The sequence below is a fragment of the Martes martes genome (assembly GCF_963455335.1).
Source record: "Martes martes genome assembly, chromosome: 9".
NCBI classification, from domain to species: Eukaryota; Metazoa; Chordata; class Mammalia; order Carnivora; family Mustelidae; genus Martes; species Martes martes.
In genome coordinates, this window is record NC_137896.1 from 85,847,277 (window position 1) to 85,872,469 (window position 25,193).

Here is a 25,193-nt window from a genome sequence, read left to right on the forward strand (position 1 = left end):
TAACAGACACAGAATTTTTATAAAATAGTAACAGGGTCAGCAGTCTATGCTCCTGAGGCCAGGTCTGTCTATTTTTGTTACACAAGAGTTTTACTGGAACCCAGCCATGCTCTTGAAAATCTTTTCCCTTTTTTCTACGGCTGCTTTCCCACTAGAGCAGCAAACCTTGGTGCTACAGAGGCCGCATGGCCCAGAAAGGCTAAAATATTTACTCTCTGGACCATTACAGAAAGTCTTTCTCCTTTTTAAAATGTCAAATGGAAACTTTCTTTCAATTGTACATGTAATTCTGACACATGAATGTTTAAGCATTTTCTCCTTAGTCACCTTGCCTTCGTATTAAAAATAGCTCTTTCTTGCCAAATATTAGGGCTTCCCACTGGTCTAAAAAGGACGTCATGATCAGGCCTACATATCGTCACAAAAGTAGTGATGGTACTATTATCTCGGAATCCACTCAGAATATATACTTCCAAAAAATACGGAGAAAGTTAATGTTTGGGGCCTGAAACTAAGGAATACTCAATATCCAAATTCACAAAGTAACCGTGGTGTCCCACTACAGACAAAAGGCCAGTTTATAAATGCAAAAATATATTTGCTTTATTAAGGGATTCTGTTAAATGGAAGAGTGGTAAAAAACAGACAAGAAAGGACATATGAAAACATATTCATATGGAGTCTCTCAGACAGGGCAAGTCCTTACAGTGAAGGGTAATCATCATGTACAGAAAACACACTTGTAATTCAGATGTTTCAAAATACATATAATTATTAGTCATTATTAAATTTGTATGTACCTTGTGCCAACTGCTTGGCCAGGAAAATGAACACTTTTAAATACCAGTGCAAAAGCACCTTCCTATAAGAGGGAAAAAAATGCATTATCAATATTTATTATAATCAATTCTCAAATGTGAAACTCCTAAAACATACTGGCTTCAGCACAGAAATTTTTTGTTTACATGCTGCCCTTTTGCAGTAGGTTATAAACAAGTCTAAAATTTAAGTAGACACTTATTCCTTAACTTAGTGTATCAAGATACACTTTTTCACCAAGCCCCTCTTGAAATCAACTCAATAGATAATAGCTCCACAAAACACTATTTTAAAGCACTTTTGTACATATTTCTCAATAGATACATCCTAGCTCCCATACTAGGCATTAGAATGCAGGGAACAGAGGATTAGAAAAGACTACAAGCCCAATATCCAAAACCCCTACTCCAGTCCAGTGATTTTACACCACTGCTAACTTCCATGCCTGTTGACCTTGATACTGGAGATAAAAATATACACAACCACAATTATTAACAAGCATACCCAACCTCCTCAGGGACCGGGCAAGGAAATCAAGAGTGAATAAAAGAGGAACAGGAGGCAGGAAAGGTAAAGGATCACCCTAGAATGTAAACTGGGTTATATAATGCGTAGAAACAAGAAAAGGCTGGAAAGGCACAGTACTCTGCCTTGAGTAAAGGGAAGGAATAGGCCTCTATTTTCTCCATCTTCCTGATTCCTCCATTTGCTTCAGGCATCATGAGATTTGGGTAGAGGGAGGAAGTGAGGGTTAGACCTTCAGAAAGAAGTAGAGGGCTTTTAAATGGGAATGCTAGAGTTATGAATGGGGATGGGGACAGATATCCCAATGCATCTGGACTTTGTGGATCTTTTGTGTCTTTAATCTTTAACTAGGACAACTGGGATGGGATCAGAAAGAATGGCATTTTTTTCTTGGGCTGGAAAATTATAGTGTTACGAGGCCAAGGCAAGGTGCCATAAGGAAAAATAAGAAGTTGACTATACCGGCTCAGAGACATGCAGACATTATCCCAGAATAAAGAGTGTGCATTTTACTGAAGCTGCCCTTGTGCTAAGTTACTGACTGAAAAGAATACCTGAGTGAGTGGGAAGCAAGAAAGTAATGAACCCCTGACTGTGTCTATTGTATACAGGTTTGGGTGGTATGTATGGGCTTGTGTGTGTGCGCGCACATAGGACAAACTCTTAGATTTGGGATTATTTTTAATTCCCATGACACTGAACTACAGTGAAAGAAGAAGAATTTTAAGTGTGTGGCAAGGAAGGGGGTCAAAGAGTCTTTCAAAATTATTTAAGCTGAATATTTATATATATATAGGAAATATATATAAAAATAAAAGCCAAAAATACTTAAGAAATTAACATAGTTTCTGCTTATCTTAATTTTAAGAGTTTGTTATGATTAACATTGGCAATATTATCTTTAAAAGTGTGGTTTAATACCAATTGTTGGATAACTCTCTCCACCAAGGTAGTAAAACTGATGTCTTGACTTTCCCGATTGTCATACATGTACTTAACAAGCTTGGCAATTGTCTCTGTGTCTGTTTCAGATTCAAAGTCATAGCCTTTGCTTTCCTAAAATAAGAAATGGAAAAAAAAAAAAAAAAAGGACACATTTAAGGAAATAGTCATGATATCCAAATCTTTTCTATATAATTTTTTTCTCAAAAATTTCACTAACCAAATTCTAATATTTTTTCAACACCATACCCCATCACCCATTGTTCAAAATTAAACTCACCATCTAACCATAGTGAACCCAAAATGGTGAGGTATTTTGTGTAATTTTGAATATACACTTATAATTATATAAATCTATATATATGCCACATACAAATTAAGAATACTTTAAATAATTAAAGTATAATATGCAATAGTCTCAAAACAGTAATTCCATAATGAACATAATGATTCTTTCATGGATAATGAAATTGCACTATCCATCACAACAGTCATTAGCTGTATGTGGCTATTTTTTAAATATTTTTAAAGATTTTATTTATTTATTTGAGAGACAGAGAGAGAGAGAGGTAACATGAGTGGGGAGGAGTCAGGGAGTAAGGACAAGCAGACTCCCTGCTGAGCATGCAGTCCAATTTGGGGCTCAATCCCAGGACCACAGGATCATGACCTGAGTGGAAAGCAGACACTTAATGGACTGAGCCACCCAGGTGCTCCATATATGTGGCTTTTTCTAAATGTACAATGTTCTTGGGACTCCTGGGTGGCTCAGTTGGTTGGGTGGCTGCCTTCGGCTCAGGTCATGATCCCAACGTCCTGGGATCGAGTCCCACATCGGGCTCCTTGCTCAGCAAGGAACCTGCTTCTCCCTCTGTCTCTGCCTGCCACTCTGTCTGCCTGTGCTCACTCTCTCTCTCTCTCTGACAAATAAATAAATAAAATCTTTTAAAAATTTTTTTAAAATAATAAATAAATAAATAAATGTAAAAGGTTCTTTTTTTTTTTAAAGATTTTATTTATTTATTTGACAGATCACAAGTAGGCAGAGAGGCAGGCGGAGAGAGAGGAGGAAGCAGGCTCCCTGCTGAGCAGAGAGCCCTATGCGGGGCTGGATCCCAGGACCCTGGGATCAGGACCCTGGGATCATGACCCAAGCCGAAGGCAGAGGCTTTAACCCACTGAGCCACCCAGGCGCCCCATATATGTGGCTCTTTAAATTTTAAATTGATTAGGGGGCACATGACTGGCTCAGTTAGTAGAGCACATGACTCTTGCTCTCAGGGTTGTAAGTTTGAGCCCCACAATGGCTGTAGAGATTACTTAAAAATAAAATCTTTAAAAATAAAAACATGATCTTTAAAAACTTTAATTAAAACAAAAATACACTTAAACCAATTAAAACGGGGACGCCTGGGTGGCTCAGTGGGTTAAAGCCTCTGCCTTCAGCTCAGGTCATGATCCCAGGGTCCTGGGATCGAGCCCCACGTCGGACTCTCTGCTCAGCAGGGAGCCTGCTTCCTCCTCTCTCTCTCTCTGCCTGCCTCTCTGCCTACTTGTGATCTCTGTCTGTCAAATAAATAAATAAAAAATTTAAAAAAAAAAAAAAAAACCAATTAAAATGAAATAAAATTTCAAGTTTAGTTCCTCAGTTCTAGCAGCTCAATGACTACATGCGGGTGTTGGACCGCAAAGATAAAGGCTTCCAGCATGGCAGAAATTTCAATTGGACAGCCCCAAGAGGCACTCATGCAGGTCATCGCCATGACTATTACTATATAGTACATGGCTATTTAGGGCAGAGAAACTTCATTTAATCTGTCCTAATTCTTCTTATATATCCCAGAATTTTTTACAAATGATAAACAAGGTCTCTCACAATGCAAAAGATGTCCCCCAACCACAAATTCCAATTTTATCTGAGATTTGAAGGGTCATTTATAATAAAACCCAATAATTATTTCCTACTCACGTAAGAAACAAAAATATTTCACTGTGAACAAAGAAGGGTCCAGTAACCCACATACCCTTGTAACCATCTCAGGAATTATTTGATCATACCTAGACGGTGTTGTGCATTTCAACAAACCACCTTGCGACTTTCATTAGAAATTTCTCAAAGCCTGGTGTCTTTTGAGGTTACTTTACTTACCAAAAACTTCTTTAAGTCTTTGTAGTTGGTGATAATTCCATTGTGAATAACAATAAATTCTAAAGGAGATAAAAATTATTGATGACAAAAATTACAGGTCTTGTAAACATTATAAATAGCCAGTATTGTCAGATTTTTCTCAAGTCAAAAAATTTGTCACATGCTATAATTCCAAGTGTAATCAAATATCTTCTTTTTTTCATTATCAGATTACCTTTGGGTAGATCAGCAGCATTATTTATGTGGTTTAGTGGAAGCACACAGTGCTGGGGACATGGATATTAGAGGGGAAATATAATAAGTTGGGGTCTAAAGACATCAACTTCATTTGTGGCTAAACTACTAAGCTAATGTCACCATATGAAAGGGCCAAATTTCCCGGGCTTGTGTCTTCATTTGCAAAACAAGAAGGCTGAATTACATAATTATTATTCTCACTTCTTTGTTCATTCATTTTTACGCATAAAAATTTCCTAAGTTTAAAGTGAAAGACTTTTGAACTAAAACAATTACCTGATTTACATTAAATGAGCTTAAGAACTGAAGTTAGAGAATAAGAAAAACCACTTATTCAGATTTACAGTGAAATTTACTTAGGAGAGGTCCAGATATTAAAATGTCAGATAAATGTCACATAAATTGATATCAAAACAGCATTCCAAGATCAAAGACATATACAGCAGGATAATTTTCATCTTTTTTGATTAAGTAACTGAATATAAACGCAATATTTTAAATCCATGAGTTTATAATAATAATAATAAACTCATTCATCTTAGAACATTAGAACCACTTCATTTTTGAAAAATAGTAAATAAAGTTAAAAAAAAAATCACACATTTACCCTGCCTTTCCTATGTATAATCTGTAAGTCTGGGTAACTAAGCAGTTAGATATGGAGAAGTTTCTCTTTAAAGTATGTGAGATAAGTGAAAAAGCAATGAGAGTATTTGACTAACACCATTTTACAAACCCCTAAAGAAACTAATGTTGGCAATGATCATCTATGGCCACTAATAATACAAAAAGAAAAGCACCCAAACACCATGTACCTCCAGATATAAATCAATACCATACCATTAGAGTAAAGAGAAGGGACAGAGAAACACGGTATATGATACCATGGGATGCATACAATTAGCATGATCTAGACTGTAGGAAAGTCTACAAGACAAACACCACAATAACCTGCAAGGGAAAAGGAGACAAACGGAGAGCTTCCAAAATAATCTGGGTGGAGGGATATGGTGAAAAAGAACAGATTGTGTATAATATTAAAGCTGGGTGACACACACATCTGGTTCTACATATTCTCTACTTGTGAATAGGTCTGAAACTTTCCAGATTAAAAAAAAATTAAAATAACAAAAACATAAAAGCCTTCATTCTTCTCCCATTATTGACCCCTCTACAATCATTCCACAGCATGTAGAATGTGTCCATACCATTATTTTTATCAGAACGCTGGGGATGGCTATTGACAGGATTGGGTTCTCCATGTGTTGCCCAACGGGTATGAGCTATTCCAAGGTGAACATCAAATTCTATATCCAAATCCATATCCTGTTGTTCTGAAGAACATAATATGAAAAATTACATTATTAAATCACGCTGTAGAGCTAGAAGCTATAAATATTATTATATATATTAATACAGTGCTGTTCACCCAGAATATACAATTATTGAAACTAAAGATCAGCCATATTCAAAATAGTAATTAAAAGATTCAGGATGCCTGGGTGGCTCAGTTGGTTAAGCGACTGCCTTCAGCTCAGGTCATGATCCTGGAATCCTGGGATCGAGCCCCACATCGGGCTCCTTGCTCTGCAGAGTCTGCTTCTCCCTCTGACTCTCCCCCATCTCATGATCTCTTTCTCTTTCTCTCTCAAATAACAGATAAATAAAATCTTAAAAAAAAAAAAAAAAGAAAAAAGAAAAGATCCAGGACTTAATGCAGCTCAAATATTTAGAGCAAATGAACCCAGCAACTGGGGGATAAAGCAAATGTGACAAAGTACTAACATTTGGTAAAACTAGATAAAGTATATGGGTAGTTAATGCACTATTCTTTCCATTTTTCTGAAGGCTTGAAAATGTTCAAACTGAAGGGTTATGGACCAAAAAAGTAAATGTGGTTTTTTTTTAAATCTATATTTAATCTGTGTCTTGAAAAAAACACCAGTACCACTTTAACTAAACATGTAAAAATAAATTCACATTCTCAATGCCATACAACCTTATGACTGCAATTTCTTTGGTCCCCAGTGGATGTAAACATATTTCACAAAATAAACCTCAATTATGGAGAGCTTCTAAAATCAAAGAACAGTCCTTGAGAGTAGAACAAATGAAAGTATGGGGTTATAGACGGACATTCCTTTATTTTGAAAAGCAACTATTCTGATTTCTTTTCCCTATAAGCTATCTCTTCTTGCTTTTTCCAAGGGAAAAAAAAAAAGGCAGTTCTAGTATTTACTAGTAATGCCCCCTTTCTGATTTGCTAAATATAAAATTCATTTGGCAAAGAAACCAGATATCCAAGCCTATGAGAATCAGGCCTAAATTAAGAGCAAACTGCTCAGAAGTCTCAAATAGGAAAGTCCGTGCATTTTATTTTAGCACGGTCTTTGTGGTTTTTATACTGGCTAATCAGACATCATTCTAACACACAAATATGATCAAGAAAAAACCCTTAAAATCCTTGAACAGATTCCCATTGCTTAAAAAGTGGTTTGCATCCCTAGCTACCCTTGTGAGTCATCTTAATCCTGGTCACAGGGATTTATAAAAAGATCCTCAAATTCTCACATAGAGCCAGAGAGCCTTTTTCTCACAAAGATAAAGCCCCAGTATCTTTCTGTGGGTACCCGGGCCTCCACCATTTGGCCCCAGCTCCTTCACATTATCATTCTCCCACCTCTCCCATTACCTCTCAAAGCCCTCAACACACCTTTTACAAATAACAATAGCCACCATTTACTAAGATTTTTACCTGGATGCTAGGGACTTAAGACTTCTTATTGCCCTATCCATCTCAGTATGACCCAAGCAACCATCAACTAAACTACTTCAACAGAATCCTGGTATCCCAATGTCCTATCTTCCCTCTGAACAATCTAGTCTTTGCACACTAACCAAATGAGCCCATTAAATCATTGTCACTTCCCCAATGCAAAATCTTCCAAGGGTTTCACAAGGCACATGAAGTAAAATCCACCTTTCTGAAGATCCTACATGACCTCATCCTCAGTCACCTCTCCAGCTCCTCTTCCACCACTCTCCCCCTCACCAACACCAATAGAGTCTTTGCACTTGGGTGTTCCCTGTGCCTAGAATTTCTCCCTTCGGACCATAATGCGTTCTCTGCCTACATGTCACTTCTACCATACTTTCTCCTCACAGCACTAATCACACTACCTAATGTTAAATATTTGTTGTCTGGCCCTCTCACTAGACAGTCAAGCTCCATCAGACCAGGGAGTCTGCCTATCTTGTTCTCTATTATGTCACCAGGGCCTGGCACAAGGGCTGAAATAAAATAAGTGTTTAAGAAATATGCATTTCGTTACTGAATCCTTATAATGCTCTGTTAGTTACTATTGTTCCCATTTTACAGATAAAGAAACTGGGGCTCTCAGAGGTCAAAGAACCTGCCTTAGGTCATAACTAATGGGAAGGAGAGATAGGCTGTGTCCCCAAGTCCAGCTGACTCCAGAGCCAGAGGTTAAAACCACAATGATATACTCTGCTGTACTACTGTAACTTTATGAGAGGTGTCAACCTGGCTTCTACCAGGATTTAAGTTCTACATAAGCAGCAGCTTGCCTTATTATCTTCGAAGCCCAAGCACTAAGCTATACAGGGCAGTTATTCAAATTTTTGTTGGATGGCTCAGTCAACCAACAGATAAAATCATCAATGTATTCTTTCCTGGCTTAACTGTGTCCTGAATAATTAAGGTGACCTGATAAATAACCTCCAGGGGCGCCTGGGTGGCTCAGTGGTTTAAGCCTCTGCCTTTGGCTCAGGTCATGATCTCAGGGTCCTAAGATCGAGCCCCGCATCCGGCTCTCTGCTTGGTGGGGAGCCTGCTTCCTCCCCTCCCTCTCTGCCTGCCTCTCTGCCTACTTGTCATCTCTATCAAATAAATAAATAAAATCTTTAAAATAAATAAATAAATAACCTCCAGAAAAGTAAAGGATTATTGTTTATCACTACTTAACAGGCTAATGCAAGCAATGAAAACATCTGACTACTCTGTTAGGCTAATTATAATTAAGGCACCCCCCCCATCCCCACCCTCTGGCCATGCTGGCAAGCAACACTGAAGAGAGTAACAAGAGTCTACAGATTGAATCCAATTCAAATTTATAGTTATTGGGGCGCCTGGGTGGCTCAGTGGTTTAAGCCTCTGCCTTCGGCTCAAGTCATGATCTCAAGGTCCTGGGATCGAGTCCCACATTGGGCTCTCTGCTCAGCGGGGAGCTTGCTTCCCCCTCTTTCTCTCTCCCTGCTTGTGATCTCTGTCTGTCAAATAAATATTTAAAAAAAAAATTTACAGTTATTATCATACCTATTTCACGGTTGCCAAAAGAGCATTATCTAAAGCCTAATAAGAAAAAAATCACAGCTTTGACAATAAGCATATTTCTCACAACAAATATTTCATGGTTTAAAAGTTAATCATGACTCCCAATCTTTAACCCATCCTATTCACTGTTACCCCTGTTCTAAAGCCCTCTGTTGAACCTTAACTTTAGATATTTCCACCCCCAGTTCTCTCTTCTCCCCACCCACAAACTGCCAAGCAACATTGAAGAGAGTTAGAAAATTCTGTAAACTGAGTCCATTTCAAATTCATGGTAACCACCAAACCTGTTTTACTATTGCCACACAGAAGTGTCTTCCTTATTCACTAAGCCGAAAGCTCACTCAATTCTCCCAACACTCAAGACATCACTTCTTCTTAAGCCCCAATCCGACCTGGACAGTACTTCAATATCCCCTTTACTGAGCTTTTTTCCCTTCACCTCATAACTGCTGTACTTCGCTCTTCCTTCACCTGTGACTCCTATAAAGGCCAATTTCCTACCTGTGCCTCGACCCTTCTGAGCGGCGATCACTCTGTAATTTGCTTATTTGCATCTTCTGTCCTCCCCCTACATGCACCCCTACGGCTCTTGCCTTCTGTGTGCCCTTTCTCAGATGTCATCCTTCTTTTTTTAAAGAAAAATAGTTCAACCATATTAAATTTGTTGGCAATAATAAAACACTCAAACACCTACATCCAGAGATTACAAATGTTAATGTATAGCCATTTATGCTTTAAATCTTACGATATCAAATATTTTTAAAATCTCACATTTTTGTTACAAATAGCAGTCTTCCTTTGCCCCCAAACTTCACTGCCTTTACTGCTGACACCACCCAGTGACAGCACCTACCCCGTGACAGTACTTACTCCTGTGTTTCAATTCCCTCATCTGTAAAATGAGGATGGTAATTTATGCACTTCATGGGTTATACTGAGGACTAGTAAGGCACTTAATAGAGTGCCTAGGACCCAGAAAGCAACAATAAGTGTTAGCTATTACTATCCAAGTCAGAAGTTACCAATAACCAATCTAATGGCCTTTTCTGAGATGACTGCCTTCCTCTTCTGTCTTTAACAGGTCAAACACTGGAACGTACTAGGAGTAATCACAAACACCCAAATACCCACAGCCAGAGTTGACAAATATGAACATCTAACCATCTGAGCTTTAGATTTTCAGATCTAAAATGTAAAAAATGCAGCTGATGCCTCATCCCATTCCTCCCCAGGGGATTTTTGAGTTCATGGAGAGTTTTCCCACCTGTGCCTTCAAACATCTAATACACTAACATGGGTCCACAAATGCTAGTATTCTTTTGTTTTCTTAATCTCCCATTCTCTTACTGGTAAACATTTAAGCTGTTTCTACATTTTGCTGCAATGAATCTTGTTGTCATGTCTCCTTGTCCATAGTTTCTTTCAAGTAGATGTCCAAGATGGGAAGCAGCTGGTCACAGGGTCTAGGCACCTCCCATTTAGACACTGCCAGCTTCCTCTTCAAAGTGATTTATCACAAATTTACCAGCAACGTCTGCAAGTTCCCATTTCTCCATTCCCTTCCTGACTTTCCTTCAGGAGGCGGCCTGTTTCAGTATGTTGATATGCAAAGATGGTGATTCTGGTTGCAGTCTGCCTTCTAGCCTCCCGCACTCATCTACCAATAATGCAGAGTAAAAAGACTACCCACCATTCCATCAAATTTGACTTCCCTATTATCTTTGCCCACGCTATTCTACTCAGAAGGTCCTCCCTGCTCACCTTCACTGTCCAAACGGAAAACAGCAGCCATTCCTTCCGTATACCATGTCTCTCCAACCCCAACTCTGAGTTGGAACTAGCTCTCCCCTGAATCCTTAAGCAACTTGGTTGTTTTTTTTTCCTCTCCTGTGGAACCTACTATAATCAGCCTGGTATATAGGATGTCGTACACACAGTAGAGCAAGTATTTATACTACAGTTTTTGAAGTACAGTTATTTGGGTATCTGCCTCATCCCTAAGCTAATCTTACCCACAATACGTGCAAATAAGTATTGATCTATCACGTTCAGCAAGTACTACAAAGCTAAATGTTTGGCTTATGTGGAAAAAAAAAAAGGTGACCAAGTCCATCATTTTCCTCTTCTACCTGCACTCCTTTACCATGAATTCAATGGCATCCATTTGAGCAGGTATATTTAAAAAACCTGTTTCTTGAGTTTTGGAGGATTTTTTTTTTTTTAAGAGAGAGAAAGAGCGGGTTAGGGGCAGAGGGAGAGAAAGAAATGTTAAGCAGTCTCCATATTCAGCATGGAGCCTGATGCAGGGCTTGAGCTCATGATACTTAAGATCATGACCTGAGCTGAAATCAAGAGTCAGACACTTAACTGACTGAGCCATCCAGGCACTCCTGTGGCAAATTTTCTTTAAATGTTTTTTTCAGCCAATGTACTTCAAAGCTTTTAAGTTTCCTGTGACAAATTAAAATGTATAAGCATAATGTTATGAACAAAATACTAGGAAGTATATCCTCTTTATTGAAGCATGTAGACAACTACTTTATGCCAGGGAAGAAAATCCTGAAGGAAAAACATGAGACTTACCTGATTACATCAGTTCTACTAAAAGGCAACATCTAGACTGACTATATTTTCAAAGGAGGCGTTTACTCCCGAGTGAAGACAACCCAGTGAAGACACTAGAATAAGGACACCACTAAAAATACCTTTCATCCTGTGAAAGGTCCTTCCTTGGGAATGATGGTTACTTCATTTTAGGACGCTGAGCTTGTTATGAACACAATGTACCTAATTTCCTTCCCTTGCTAATACGGTCATTTCTGAAGCTAAGGTACATTGTACACTGGTAGAGACAATAACAAAAGTATGCTTTTCTTCCCTTCCCTCAACTTTAAATACCACTATATTTAAAATGGACCCCAAAATAGGGAAAGAAAGGGAATTTGGTAGGGAAGGGAGAAGGAAGTCAAGGGAGGGGAGGGGGGGACAAAATTCAAACTAAGTACATTACTGTGAACTTCTTCATCCAGTGCCTTAACTTTCCCTTTCTTCTTAATGAGCTGGATCTTGCAGGCATTGGCTTCCCAATCCTTGTCATTGCCTCCATCAACTCCCACACCTAATTCATCGAGAGGCAGAAAAGCAAGATTTAGAAAGTTACTTAGATTACCATCTTGAGGCAAATTTTTAATTAGAAATTATTTTTTCATTTAATTAATTTATTCATTCATCAATTCAAATTTACTGACAACTTATTATATGTCAAGAAACATGATAGCTGCCCGAAACAAAAATGAAAATAACTCAATTGTTTCCCTCAAATTTCTAAGTCTATTCAGAAGATAAGGAAAAAATGATTAGAATACAGTGTGGGTTTTGGTTATAATAAAAGTGCTACAGGTTAAAAACAACAACAACAAAAAAAACAAGTACTACAGGTTGGGTGGCAATTGGAGCAACAATGGAGAAATGCAGGAGGCTGGCACCCACCTCAGAAAGGGAAGAAGGAAGGAACATCAGGAAACACAGTTCTCAAAATTCTACTTACGTTCTTAAAGAATTTGAAAAAAAGCTACCTGAAGGTACTAGAAAAGCACTGAGTAGTTTCAAATCAAGAAATTGCACGGCAAAAATGTTGAGAAAACTCTCTTAGAAATAGAGTTCAGACTGAAGGGGACAGAGAGAAGAAACCAGCTGTCAGAAGATCTAGCTATAGCAAAGCAAATATGGGGAGGCCATGAACCAAATGGTGGTGACGAAGACAGAGATTGGTGATACTGAGGGTATAACTGTCTGGGTGCAATGTGAATGTGCGGCCTGAGTCCGGGATTCCTCCTAGGCTCACAAGACTTGTTGAATGATTAGCTGAATAAAGGAACACAGAAAGACACGCATGAATTGGACATGCCAAGTTTATCATATCATGGTTTCTCCAGGAAGAAATTTCTACGGGGCAGTTGGAAATACAGGTCTGTGGCTTGGGAAATACATGTGGGTTGTAAGTTACCAACAATATAGGAGGTTGATGAAGTCAGAGCTCACCCATGAAGATACAGAATAAGAAAATTGGGCCTAGGAAACGATCTTAAAAAAACATTAATATTTGTGCAAAAAGTGGAAGAAAAGGAACCCTCAAAGCGGACAAAAAAGAATCAGCATGTTAGAGAGTATGTATTGTCAGAGAAGCTAAGGAAGCAGAGAATTTTAAGGACAAAGGAGCTGAAGAGCTCACTTTCTATTAACCAAGGGAAATCATGGAAAATAAATGCCCATTACATTTGGCCATGTCAAGAGTACAGTAAAAACTTAACATAGCAAGTCTGATACCACTTTCCTTAGAAAGGTCTGCTTGTAAAGCTGGCCTCTGGTTGGCCTCCGGGAACTTGGGATTTCAGGATGGTTACCTGACTAAGAATGGCTTATGGCACCTAACTGTGCAAACAGTGTGGCTTATGCTGACCGTCTGCTTCCATTCTGGGATTCTAGAATTTTGGTACACGTTAGGCAGAGGGTGTCTGTGTGACAAGCCTCCAAAAAAAGCGTGGGCACTGAGTGACTAATGAGCTTCTCTGATATACATTTCACACACTGTCATAACTGGCTAGGGAATTAAGCACACACCACCAGGACAGAACTCTCAGAAGCTTGTGCCTCATTATCCTCCATACTTCACCCCATGCATCTTTTCCCTTTGCTGATTTTGCTCTGTATTCTTTTGTTGTAATAAATCATAGCTACGAGTTCAACTAGATGCTGAGTCGTCCTCAGGAGTTACCAGAACTGAAGGTGGTCATGGGGACCCCTGATACAGTTAAGGAAAGAAGCCAGAATAGAACATAAAGTTGACAAAAAGTTATTTTTAATTGCTTTGTCATTTATTTAAGATAGAAGAATCTCAGGCTAAGTGTATATGCCAACAGCAGGGATTCCTTGGAGAAAAAGAAATCACAGGAAAGAAAAAGATAATTTATAAAGCAAGGCCTTCAAGAACTGTGTTCTACCATGAAAACACCCCAGGTGATTTATGTTTTTACAGTAACATTCTTAACAAAGGCAGACATCCTTAAGAAGTAATATAAATGGTAATACTATGGAAATTATATGTATAAACCCTTTAAACATGATAAAAAAACAAAAATTCTTTTTAGCTTTACTCGAAACAGATAATGCTAAAGAATCTAGTCAACTAAAACAAACAAAAAATCTCTTTATTTAGATTCGAGAATCATGCAAAACCTAGAATATTTTTTTAAAAGGAAATACCAGCAGAATCATATCCTCTGTACTCCAGTCTCTGAAGGCCTTTGATTAAGGTTTCCAAGATTTCTCGTCTTGTGCGAGGAACATGGTAGTTTAAGTAAGCAAATATACCTGCAAATGAACAAATACTTAATAAAGAATATGACTAATGAAGCAAAATTGACATAACTGTGACAAAATCTTCATCTGTACAATTATGTCTAAGATGTGCAGAAATATGAAGCTAGAGTCATCTTTATTTTTTTTAATATTATTTATTTATTTATTTGAGAGAGAGAGAATGAGAGCGAGCACAAGCAAGTAGAAGAGCAGAGGGAGGGGGAGAAGCAGACCACCCACTGAGCAGGGAGCCCCTTCTGGGGCTCGATCCCAGGACCCTGGGATCATGACCTGAGCCGAAGGCAGACGCTTAACCAACTGAGTCACCCAGGCGTCTCTAGAGTGATCTTTAAAAAAGAAAGAAATTCTCACCTCAAATTATTTAAAGGTGGTGAAAGTTTTACAAAGAGGTATTTCTCCTTCGTATAAAAGACTGAAGCAAATATGTCAAAATAAATGTTTAGCTTTTGCAAAGAAGCTTATAAGGCTAGTCACATATCTTCCATCACTACCACCTTGTCAAGTAAAATTTAATTTTAAAAAATTAAACAATCAACAAATTTGTGGTTTATATCTTATGCCCTGAGCATTGTTTAAAGGAAAACATTTTCTGAAGTAAGTATTTTAAGAAACACATGGACCCTACAAAACTAGGCAGATGGAATAATTTTTCTTATATATAAACATAAATAAATATTGATGATGTGAAAAATACAACCTAAATAATTTAATAATAGGGAAAAATGGACTAAAATATTTATATAATCCTCTTAAGGGAAAATGGCATTCCTTGAATGAACCAGTTGTTCACTACCAAAAGACAAACAACTATTATGATATTCATAAAAAAGCACTTATTTAGAAAAGCAAAACTAGAATAAAAGGACCAGTACAATGTGAACTGAACCAGAAAAGCAAACAGGAAGAACACAGGAAAAGGAAATCCACATTTTAAACATGGCAGCATGGGGCCCCTGGGTGGCTCAGTAGGTTAAGTACCTGGCTTCAGCTCAGGTCATGATCCCAGGGTTCTGGGATCGAGCCCCATGTCGGGCTCCCTCCTCAGTGCAGAGTCTGCTTCTCCCTCTCCCCCTGCTCATGCACATGTGTGCTCACTCTCTTTTTCTCTCACAAATAAAATCTTTAAAAAGAAAAGACCATAATGTTAATATCCAACAAAAAGCCAATTGTGTATGATCACCATGACTGATAAAGTGCAATTTTTCCAAATAAACTATCATGCTCTTCAAAAAGAAAGAAAAAAAGGAAATCCACATTTGTACACTACAGTTCAAAACAAAATGAAAACAACTGTCTGAACTTTCCCAAAAAAGGCAGTATGAGATCGAACACTACAGCAATCCTATATTTCATTCATATTCTTACTTTTTTTATTTATTAAATATTTTATTTGAGAGAGAGCAAGCGTGAGAGAGTCAGGGGAGAAACGGAGAGAGAATCTTCAGGCCAACTCCCCGCTAAGCGTGGAGCCTCAAGAAGGGCTTGATCCCACAACCAATGAGATCAAGACCTGAGCCAAAAACAAAGGTCAGTTGCTTAGCCAACCAAGCCACCCAGGTGGCCCCATTCATATATTTTTAAAAACCTTTCATCAGTAAAGATTTTTTAAGTTACCACGTGTTGTACAAGCATGTCACACAGCACCACAGCCCTGCATGAGAGCTGCGGTTCCTGATGTCACTGCTGTTCCTTCATCAGGTATCTGGAAAATGCACTAATGACCCGACTACAATGAAACTTCTATGTGGTTTTACACTTTCCCCCACCATGAGTCACTGGCATTTGATAAAGATTAAATGAATAAAGAAAACTATTAGTTCCAGATAAGTATTTTTATTATATCATTAAAAGACAATTCACAGAAGATGAATCTGCTCCCAAAATAAGACTATAATATAAATGATCTAATGAAAAAAAAAAATAAATGATCTAATGAAACACTGATTGTCAACTAGTCTACACTCTACCACAGTGCTGAGCACCAGCTAAATAATCCGCTAGAGGAGGATACAACTGAGCTTGTTTGAAAGTCATTAAACAATAAAACACATTACACTGCTAGGAACTGTTGGCCATCTGAGGCCCTCGAGGAAATTCAGAGTTGCCAAATCCCAACAATGCAGCACAAACCAGAAAACTCAATACTAAGTTATCTCTCTTTTTTTAAGAAATATAATTCTGGGGGCACCTGGGTGGCTCAGTGGGTTAAAGCCGCTGCCTTCGGCTCAGGTCATGATCCTAGCGTCCTGGGATCGAGCCCCACATCAGGCTCTCTGCTCAGCAGGGAGCCTGCTTCCTCCCTTCTCTCTCTGCCTGCCTCTCTGCCTACTTGTGATCTGTCTGTCAAATAAATAAATTAAAAAAAAAAAAAAGAAATATAATTCTGATGGTAAAAGTAATACATATGGAGAATTAAAGATTAAATATAATGAATACCAATTTTTGTCAATTTAAAGGCTGATATAAAACCAACTGTTCTTAAGACAAATTATAGACTCAACACATTTTTTAAAGGAAAATTCAGAGTGATGCAATTTTAAATTTACAACTTTCAATACATGGAACTCAATAATAGCATTCAACTTGGATACCATTTCTAACTCCAGTCTCTGGTTTATACTGGCTTAGTGTGTGGATCTTAATGTGTGGATCTTGAGATCCTGAGTATCATTTCATGGCAAAAGAGATCTTCCAAACTAATACCCACCTACAAACAAACTTCTAAAGTGGTAACTATTTGAGAAACTAATAAAATTCACACTAAACATTTGTTAGCTCATAAAGTACTCTTTCACCTAAGAAATCCTGCGGATCTTTTAACTCACGTAGGCCTCAAAGCTTTCCACCATACCACCCTGCCACAAACCCTCAGCAAAATGAATGGGTTTGACTGAGAGGTGGTAAAATAGTTTTCACAGTACGTACCGAAGGATTAACTGATAGTGGCTGTAGAAAACATTGTTAAAAATGATTCAGTGGCCCCATTTCCTAAACAGGAAGGAAAGCCGTGATTGATCAGCAACACGTATTACGAGGAAGTAGAAAGTGACAGCACAAGGGACATATTGCCTGATATTTGAGGACATCTACAGCTCACCAGCTACTACTACCTTACCAGCTTGATGTTCTATAGTATCTGAAGATTCTTCTGACTGCTTTGGAACCATTCCAGATGAATTTGACATTTTTTTAACACCTATACACACTACACTTCTCTTCTGGGCCCCATTTCTTTGTTACAACATTTATATGATTTTGTTCAATGTATGGTGTATCCACCATATTAAAATTGGAAACCTGGTGAAGAGCCTTATTATTTTCAGAGTGCAATCAACTGCTGAACACAGGTTTGAACTGCACAGGTCCACTTATGTGTGGATTTTTCTAACAAATACAGTACAGTGCTGAAAATGTATTTTCTCTCCCTTATGATTTTCCTAATAACATTTTCTTTTCTTCAGCTTTTGTAAGAATACGGTATATAATGTATGTAACATACAAAACATGTATTTATGTTTTTGGTGAGCTTTGTTTATATTATGGTTGAGCTTTCCAGTTAACACATGGTTATGAGTAGTTAAATTTTGGGGGAGTCAAAAGTTATACTCGGATTTTCCACTGCAGAGGTGAGGGTGGGCACCCCAAACTCCATGTTGTTCAAGGATCGATTGTATTCTGCTAAGAATAAAAGCAAAGTAATATATAAAATTTGAGGACATTTTTCTGCAAAATTGCATTATTATCATACCTAAGAAGATAATACTAACACCACCTGATACGAAGTTCGTATTTAATATTTCCCTATGGTTCAGTCAGTTAAGAATCTGCCTTTGGCTCAGGTCATGATCCCGGGGTCCTGAAATCGAGCTCCACATTAGGCTTCCTGTTTGGTTGGGGGCCTGCTTCTCCCTCCCTCTCGCCCCCACCCACCCCATTCACGCTCATATGAACTCACTCTTTCTCTCAAATAATAAATAAAATCTTTAAAAACATAAATAAAATTTCCCTATTATAAAAAGTCTTTTACAGCTGATTTGTTCATCCTAGGATGTAATAAAGGATCATACCTCACATTTGATTGTTATGTCTCAAAAGTCTCTTTGAATCCAGAATGGTCTCTCCCCTACTGTTTTCCCCAAGACACTGTTTTCCCCAACTCACTGACTTACTGGCAAGCTGAGGCCAATTTTCTTGTTGACTGTCTCACCTCCTGGCTCTGTTTCCACACAGTGTAGTCTAACCAATTCCTCTATTCCTTTTATTTCCTGTAGACTGGAAGATAGATCTAAAGACTTAATTGAGTTACATTAAAATTTGGAAGCAAGAATTATTCACAATGTATGTATTTTATATTGTCCATAGATCCCTTATTAGTGATGTTAAGACTGTCACTAGTAAAGACAATTAGATCATCTAGCCTATCATATTCTGAAAGCATCTTCAGAATACTTTTTCAGATATTGACAGCACTGATTTTAAGACATTCATATTCTCTTTCTTTTTGATCTATATAATAATGGTGCATTCCCAATCAGTGGCATCTAGATTCAATAAAGTACCATATATCATGTTCCAATTCAAAACCTGCCTTTTCCTTGAGAGGAAGCAAGACTATTATCTATAATTATCACTGTCATCTCTTGGTTCACTCCTGGAACAAAGAGGAGGAGGAACAGAGGAAGAAGTTGGAGCAACATTTCTCCCTAAATAACCATGCAGGGATTGAAAGGAAAAAAAGGACAACCTATGTAGAGAAGTCTTCTAAAATCAAAGTAACAGAGTTGGGTGAAGAAAAAAAAAACAAACCTGTTTTTTTTCTTCAGGCATGCAGGGTATGTTCACAAGGGAGGCATTCACAACTCAAAATGGTGCTTAGTAGAGTAGAAATCACTAGAATGAGCCCCATTTTACATCTTTTACTTGTCTTCTCAAACCTCCCAGAAACAGCTCTGCTTTGGGTTAACTACTAAAAGCCTAAAAATCAACTCTCCCTTGCTCTGGGGTAATTGCTACAATAACACACAGTAGCTGTAGGGAGCTCAGGAGCTCTTCCACTCCTACATCACCATTTGCTTCCAGAGTGTAAGTTTTCTTATTAATGGAATATTCTTGAGATAAGTATCTCCCCGAAGGATGCAGATCTTCGCACCTACAGGCATCATTCTTGGAAAACTGCAACTTAAATTCAACGACATGAACACACTAATGAGCACCTTGCTTAACCAAACATTCAGACATGACCTGGGTCAGGACACACGTGGTTGAAAGGGCATTAAACCTTCCTGAAATGAAAACTGAATGCAACTTAGCTGACTAATTATTAAAGTTCTTATGCCTGATTGAATTTATGTCCTTGTAAATAAGAATATTTTACATTTTTTCCCTTGACAACTTCCATATTTTAAATCCTCAGACATTGTAATTTATCAGTGATAAGTGTTCGTATTCATTCTGTAAATTTTATACTTTCTGAATCAAAATCCATCTGCAATCCCACTTAACTTTCATTTTTAAATTTTTCTTATAATGCAAGTTATACTTCATTCACTATCATCTTTAAAAGATTCAAATTACACAAATACTACAGAATGAACTGTGAAAATCTGGGGCGCCTGGGTGGCTCAGTCAGTTAGGCGTCTGCCTTCAGCTCAGGTCACGATCCCAGGGTTCTGGATTGAGCCCCACATTCAGGCTCCCCGCTTCTCCCTCTTCCTCTGCCTGCTGCACCCGCAGCTTGTGCTCTCTGTCAAATAAAATAAAATCTTTAAAAAAAAATTGTGAAAATCTCCCCTTGTACCTCCATACAAGGGAGGTATGCACTGTAATTCTGACAAACTGTCCCAATCCTTTAGCTCTGAACCTATGTATATGTACTGTCCTTTAACTATACATATATAAAGCTACACGCACATGGTTTTAGAGGGTACTTTTTTTAACACATAAATGTGATAACCGTCTAGGGGCACCTGGGTGGCTCAGTGGGTTAAGCCTCTGCCCTTCAGCTCAGGTCATGATCTCAGGGTCCTGGGATCTAGCCCTGCATCGGGCTCCCTGCTCAGCGGGGCGCCTGCTCCCTCCTCTCTCTCTGTCTGCCTCTCTGCCTACTCGTGATCTCTGTCTGTCAAATAAATAAATAAAATCTTTAAAAATAAATAAATAATAAATAAATGTGATAACCCTCTATATAGTTTCTTTTACTTAAAATGCTGAATATCTTTTTATGGCAGTATATACACATCCACCCTATTCAATATAATGGCTGCATACTACTCCATAATAGATTTATTTTACCTAATCATTTCCACCCTGGTTGAGGTTTTTCTAACTCTTCATAATTATAAACAATGCTGCAACTAAACTTACACATATCAACTTGATGCTTATCATAAAATATATTCAATATTATAATCATGGAGACACATTCTACACAAAAGATTCCTTTAAAAGAGGAAATATTATTCAAGATTATGTTTTCTATAATCCTAAAAACACCAAGAAAATACTGTAACGTTTGGAGTAACACAATGAGGAATTTCAATTAGTGTTTTTCAATTGTTTAAGATCTTTATCCTATTTACAAAATGCTGGTTCAAGTGTCCCCTACTTTGTTGTAAATACACGTTGCCACTGGAAGGAGCTCCTTAACACCTCTCTCGTACATTTAACACTCTGGAACTCAAAGCACTGTTCAAACCCTGACATCTCTAATTATATACTCCCTCACAGCCTACCTACGGCATCATCTTTCCTGAGAAAAAGCATGCACTTTCTGCTCACAAACCTTCAAACATCCCATCTCTTCCTCCTCCCTCTAACCAATCCCATCAGACCACAATTTTTCAGCATCCTGACAAGCCAGCCCCTCTGGGTGCACTATGCTCTTACTCCTGGGTGCCTGAGCAGGCCTACAGCAGAGTCCATCCACTTCAAGTCCATCTATCCATTTCAGGCCTACTTTTGTAGGAGCGCTCCCAACTGCTAGCCAGTCCTGTTAATTCACTGCTTGTCCAACTTTCAAACTTCCCCAGATATTATTCTAAAGCTAGAATCTAGACTACTCCATTTCTCTCTTCCCAGTTTCTTTCTCAGTTTCTGGTAGATTCTCACAGAATTTCATTCAGAATTTCATCTCCTCATCTTAACAGTATATACCCTCCAACCCTTCCTACGTTGTTCCAATAAGCCAGAGGCCATTCACCCTGGAGACATGCTGTGGATACAGATACAGCCTGGTGAGAGATCCACAACCCTCTCCCCCAGATTTTCGAAGGCCAAAAAGAGCTCACCAAACACTGCTGGAACATCACAGCTGTCCAAGGCACAGGAAAACCCACTGCAGGGTGCCTTATCCTTCCCTATGAGCTCAAAATAGAGAAACATATTTCACACACTATTTCCTGAAGCCAGTCTCTCCTACCTGTAACTCTTTTTTTTTTTTTTTTTTTTTTTTTTAAAGATTTTATTTATTTATTTGTCAGAGAGAGAGAGAGAGTGAGCACAGGCAGAGTGGCAGAGGGAGAAGCAGGCTCCCTGCAGAGCAAGGAGCCCGATGTGGGACTCGATCCCAGGACGCTGGGATCATGACCTGAGCCGAAGGCAGCCGCTTAACCAACTGAGCCACCCAGGCGTCCCCTACCTGTAACTCTTGATAAGTGATTCCTCAACTTTCTAAATACAGAACCTTTTATTACCTCAAAATATTTTGAGGATCCTACAAAATAGTGGGTTGAATTTTTATTATCCAATGATCTAGAACAACTTCTATACAACTTTACAGACAATGCTTATAGTATGAATCAACCAGTGAACACCCAAAGTAACCACACAGCTTATAGGTCAAGAACCACAGCTCTAGAACTCAACTTTTCAACTCTATCAGGGGACCTCAGTTTCACAATACTCCCTCCTCTGCTGGTATGCAAGCCCTCCTCCTCAACACAAACTCAGGTTCCTCTGCCTGTATATATGCAACTTCTCTAATGATTTCTTTACAGCCAAATACAATAAACTTATTTCTGCAATATTAAACATGAATGACCTACTTCCGCAGATTCTGTCCAAGTCAATACACTACTTTGGAACTCTTCAGCCTCTAATCACCGTTCTTTGGCCCCTTTTCTTGGAATTCTTACTTCTTTCAAACCCCATGGCAACAGTTCTCAACCTATTTATGACCCCATTCACTGCTGGGTAAATGCCATCAATGATATCTCTCACAGCGCACTAATTCTCTACCAGCTGGCACTATTCCTCAACGTACAAGTATTGCTGCTGGGGCACCTGGCTGGCTCAGTCCATAGGGCATGTGACTCTTGATCTTGGGGTTAAGTTCGAGTCCTACACTGGGTGTAGAGATTATTTTTTTAAAAATTAATTAATTAAAAAATAAAAAAGTACTGCCCATTACCTGAAACATTCCTCCCATAACTAGTCTCTGATTTTCTATTCAGTCCACTTGTAGTCCATAACATGGCAATGAACAATGAACAAGAAATGCTTACAAACACTCACACTTGTTGCATTTCTTGTGTTGCACCTATATATATTCACTGTTTCCTCCAACCAGACACAACTCCTTGAAGGCAATTCCCTTATCTTAGTCATCTCTCTGAAGGACAAAGCACCAAGTGTAAACCCATCACTTCAAATATCTTCTAATGCTTTCTATGTACTTGAAATATACAGTCAAAATTTCCTAAGCCACAGAAAGAGAACACTATTTTGCAGGATGCTAAACAGGGATAAGGTGAAAGAAATGTTCCATAATTAAAGGTTTAAGAAATACTGGGTTAAAGTTAACATGTTTATTTGTAGAACTTTCTAGAAACTTTAATCTCACTAACTGTGAATCTCCAAAAGCAGAATTTCCCACACTTGTGTTATAAAACTCTTTCCCACCTTCTATTGCTCCTAACCAGCACCTATTAACTTCTCCCTTTCCAGGGAACACAATTGAGGAAATATTTATTAAGCAATTAATTATTTTCTTTCACAACTACTTTATATCCAGTATGATTTCCAAGAATGTGTTAATAGTTTTGGTTTTATGATTTATCCCAGCAGCCAGTCTCAGCAACCCTCAATTACCTCCAAAGCTATTAGACAGTATTATTACAAAAATCTTTTTAAGGATACATTTCAGGATACTCTTAAATTGTAAGCTCCCTTACTGCTTTTAAATATGGCTTCATTTACAAAAACTCCATTCACCCGCTCTTTCAAGGACAATGCAGTCACATTCAGAATGGTCCCACATTTGACATACCATCAAAGACTGTCCTATAATACAGCCTCTAACAAAATTAGTCTCCCCCAAGTCCCTAGTAATAGAACTGTTTACCTTTATGCCAAGGAGGTTGGAAAAGCACCAAAATGTGCATGTGGCATGTGCCCAGGCCAACTTCGAGGCATTTGTGCTGTGAGCCCTACAGTTCTTATGAGGCTGTCAAAACAAAACAAAACAAAACAAAAAAAAACACCACCCCAGCAGAGACCTCGGTGATTCCACGTGTGCTGTGTCAGTGACTGGATCAAGCATGCTGTACTTACTGAGGAGAAGAACAATGTTTTGAACGTGTTGAAGGGATACGCAGAGTCACAAAGCTAAATTTAAAAATGCAGTTTAAAAAAATATAAAAAATAAAAATGCAGTTTTGAGTAATAAGAAAAATCAAAGGAAAAAAAAGAATGGTATAACCCTACATTTATTTAAAAAAGAAAAAAAATAGTATACTCTGTTAAAAGCTGTGGGCAGCTTAAGTGACTTGCCATTCTCTCACCAAAACAAAAGGTAATACAAATGAAAAGGACAAAGTATATTCTAGAAAACCAAGAGGAAGATAAAATAAATTTGGAAAACAGGCACACTATTATTCTTCTCTGGGAGATTCACAACACTTAGTAGCCCACTAAAGGTTCCAAGAAACACGCCAAAAAAAAAAAAAAAAAAAAACTCAACACTGTTTAATCTACTGCTTCCCAAATTTACTTGACCATAGAACCTTTTTTTTTCTCCTGATTAACACTATTAACATCTCAGCATAAACTGGTAAACATTATGACAGTTTTTTTAGTATATCTGATTGGAAAAAGCGTATCACAGAATTTTCTGCCTTCATTCTTCTGCTTCAACATTGTACAGTGTTGAGACAAAATAATCTTTTTTAAAAACTTGGAATAGGCCGCAGGTAATCAGAAGGTAAACTTGTATGTGTCTGGGGAAGGGTGAAAAAGGAGTTGGGAGATTTAAGGAGGGCACTTGTCCATGATGAGCACTGGGTGAGGTACGGAATCCCTGAATCACTATATTGTACACCTGAAACTAATACTAACACTGTATGTTAACTCTACTGGAATTAAAATGAAAAAGAGGGTAAACCTCTAAATTTTCCTATCTAATCTCATTCCCCCTCACTTCCTCTGCCTAGAAATTTTATTTCAATGATTGAGCTATGGGAAGAAAATAAATACAAAGTCTTATTCTTTTAACAGTTAAGTTTCAGAATCTATATTAAAGAGGAAATAAATTCTGAACTCTATTCCTGGAATCATGCAAAACTCTGTTCTGGGTTAAAGGCAGGACCTTGGAAATGTTTCAAATATTAGTTCTTTATAACCGGTGTGTTTCCTCAGCAGTAAAACTCTATGGAATGGGGATGTTGGCTGTGTGAAAACTCCCACTTATCTAGTCTCCACCCCAAAGCCTCACCCTCTTTTTTGGTACTTTTTTTTCCAGAAACAAGAAGAAGACCTGCAACCAGGAAGCCACATGCTTAACTAGGCACACAC

At 38.1% G+C, this 25,193-nt stretch overlaps 1 protein-coding gene across 2 annotated transcripts in view; it reads right to left on the minus strand.

Moving 5' to 3' along the window:
* Positions 1-25,193, minus strand: part of GFPT1 (glutamine--fructose-6-phosphate transaminase 1) — a 54,028-nt gene that overhangs the window by 27,340 nt on the left and 1,495 nt on the right. For both annotated transcript variants that reach the window (XM_080813299.1, XM_080813300.1), the window contains exons 2-7: positions 14,289-14,396; positions 12,037-12,144; positions 5,881-6,006; positions 4,436-4,494; positions 2,266-2,400; positions 801-862 (exon numbers count right to left, since the gene is read on the minus strand). In XM_080813299.1, the coding sequence (XP_080669425.1) occupies positions 801-862; positions 2,266-2,400; positions 4,436-4,494; positions 5,881-6,006; positions 12,037-12,144; positions 14,289-14,396 (598 nt within the window). The remainder of the gene's footprint in view (positions 1-800; positions 863-2,265; positions 2,401-4,435; positions 4,495-5,880; positions 6,007-12,036; positions 12,145-14,288; positions 14,397-25,193) is intronic.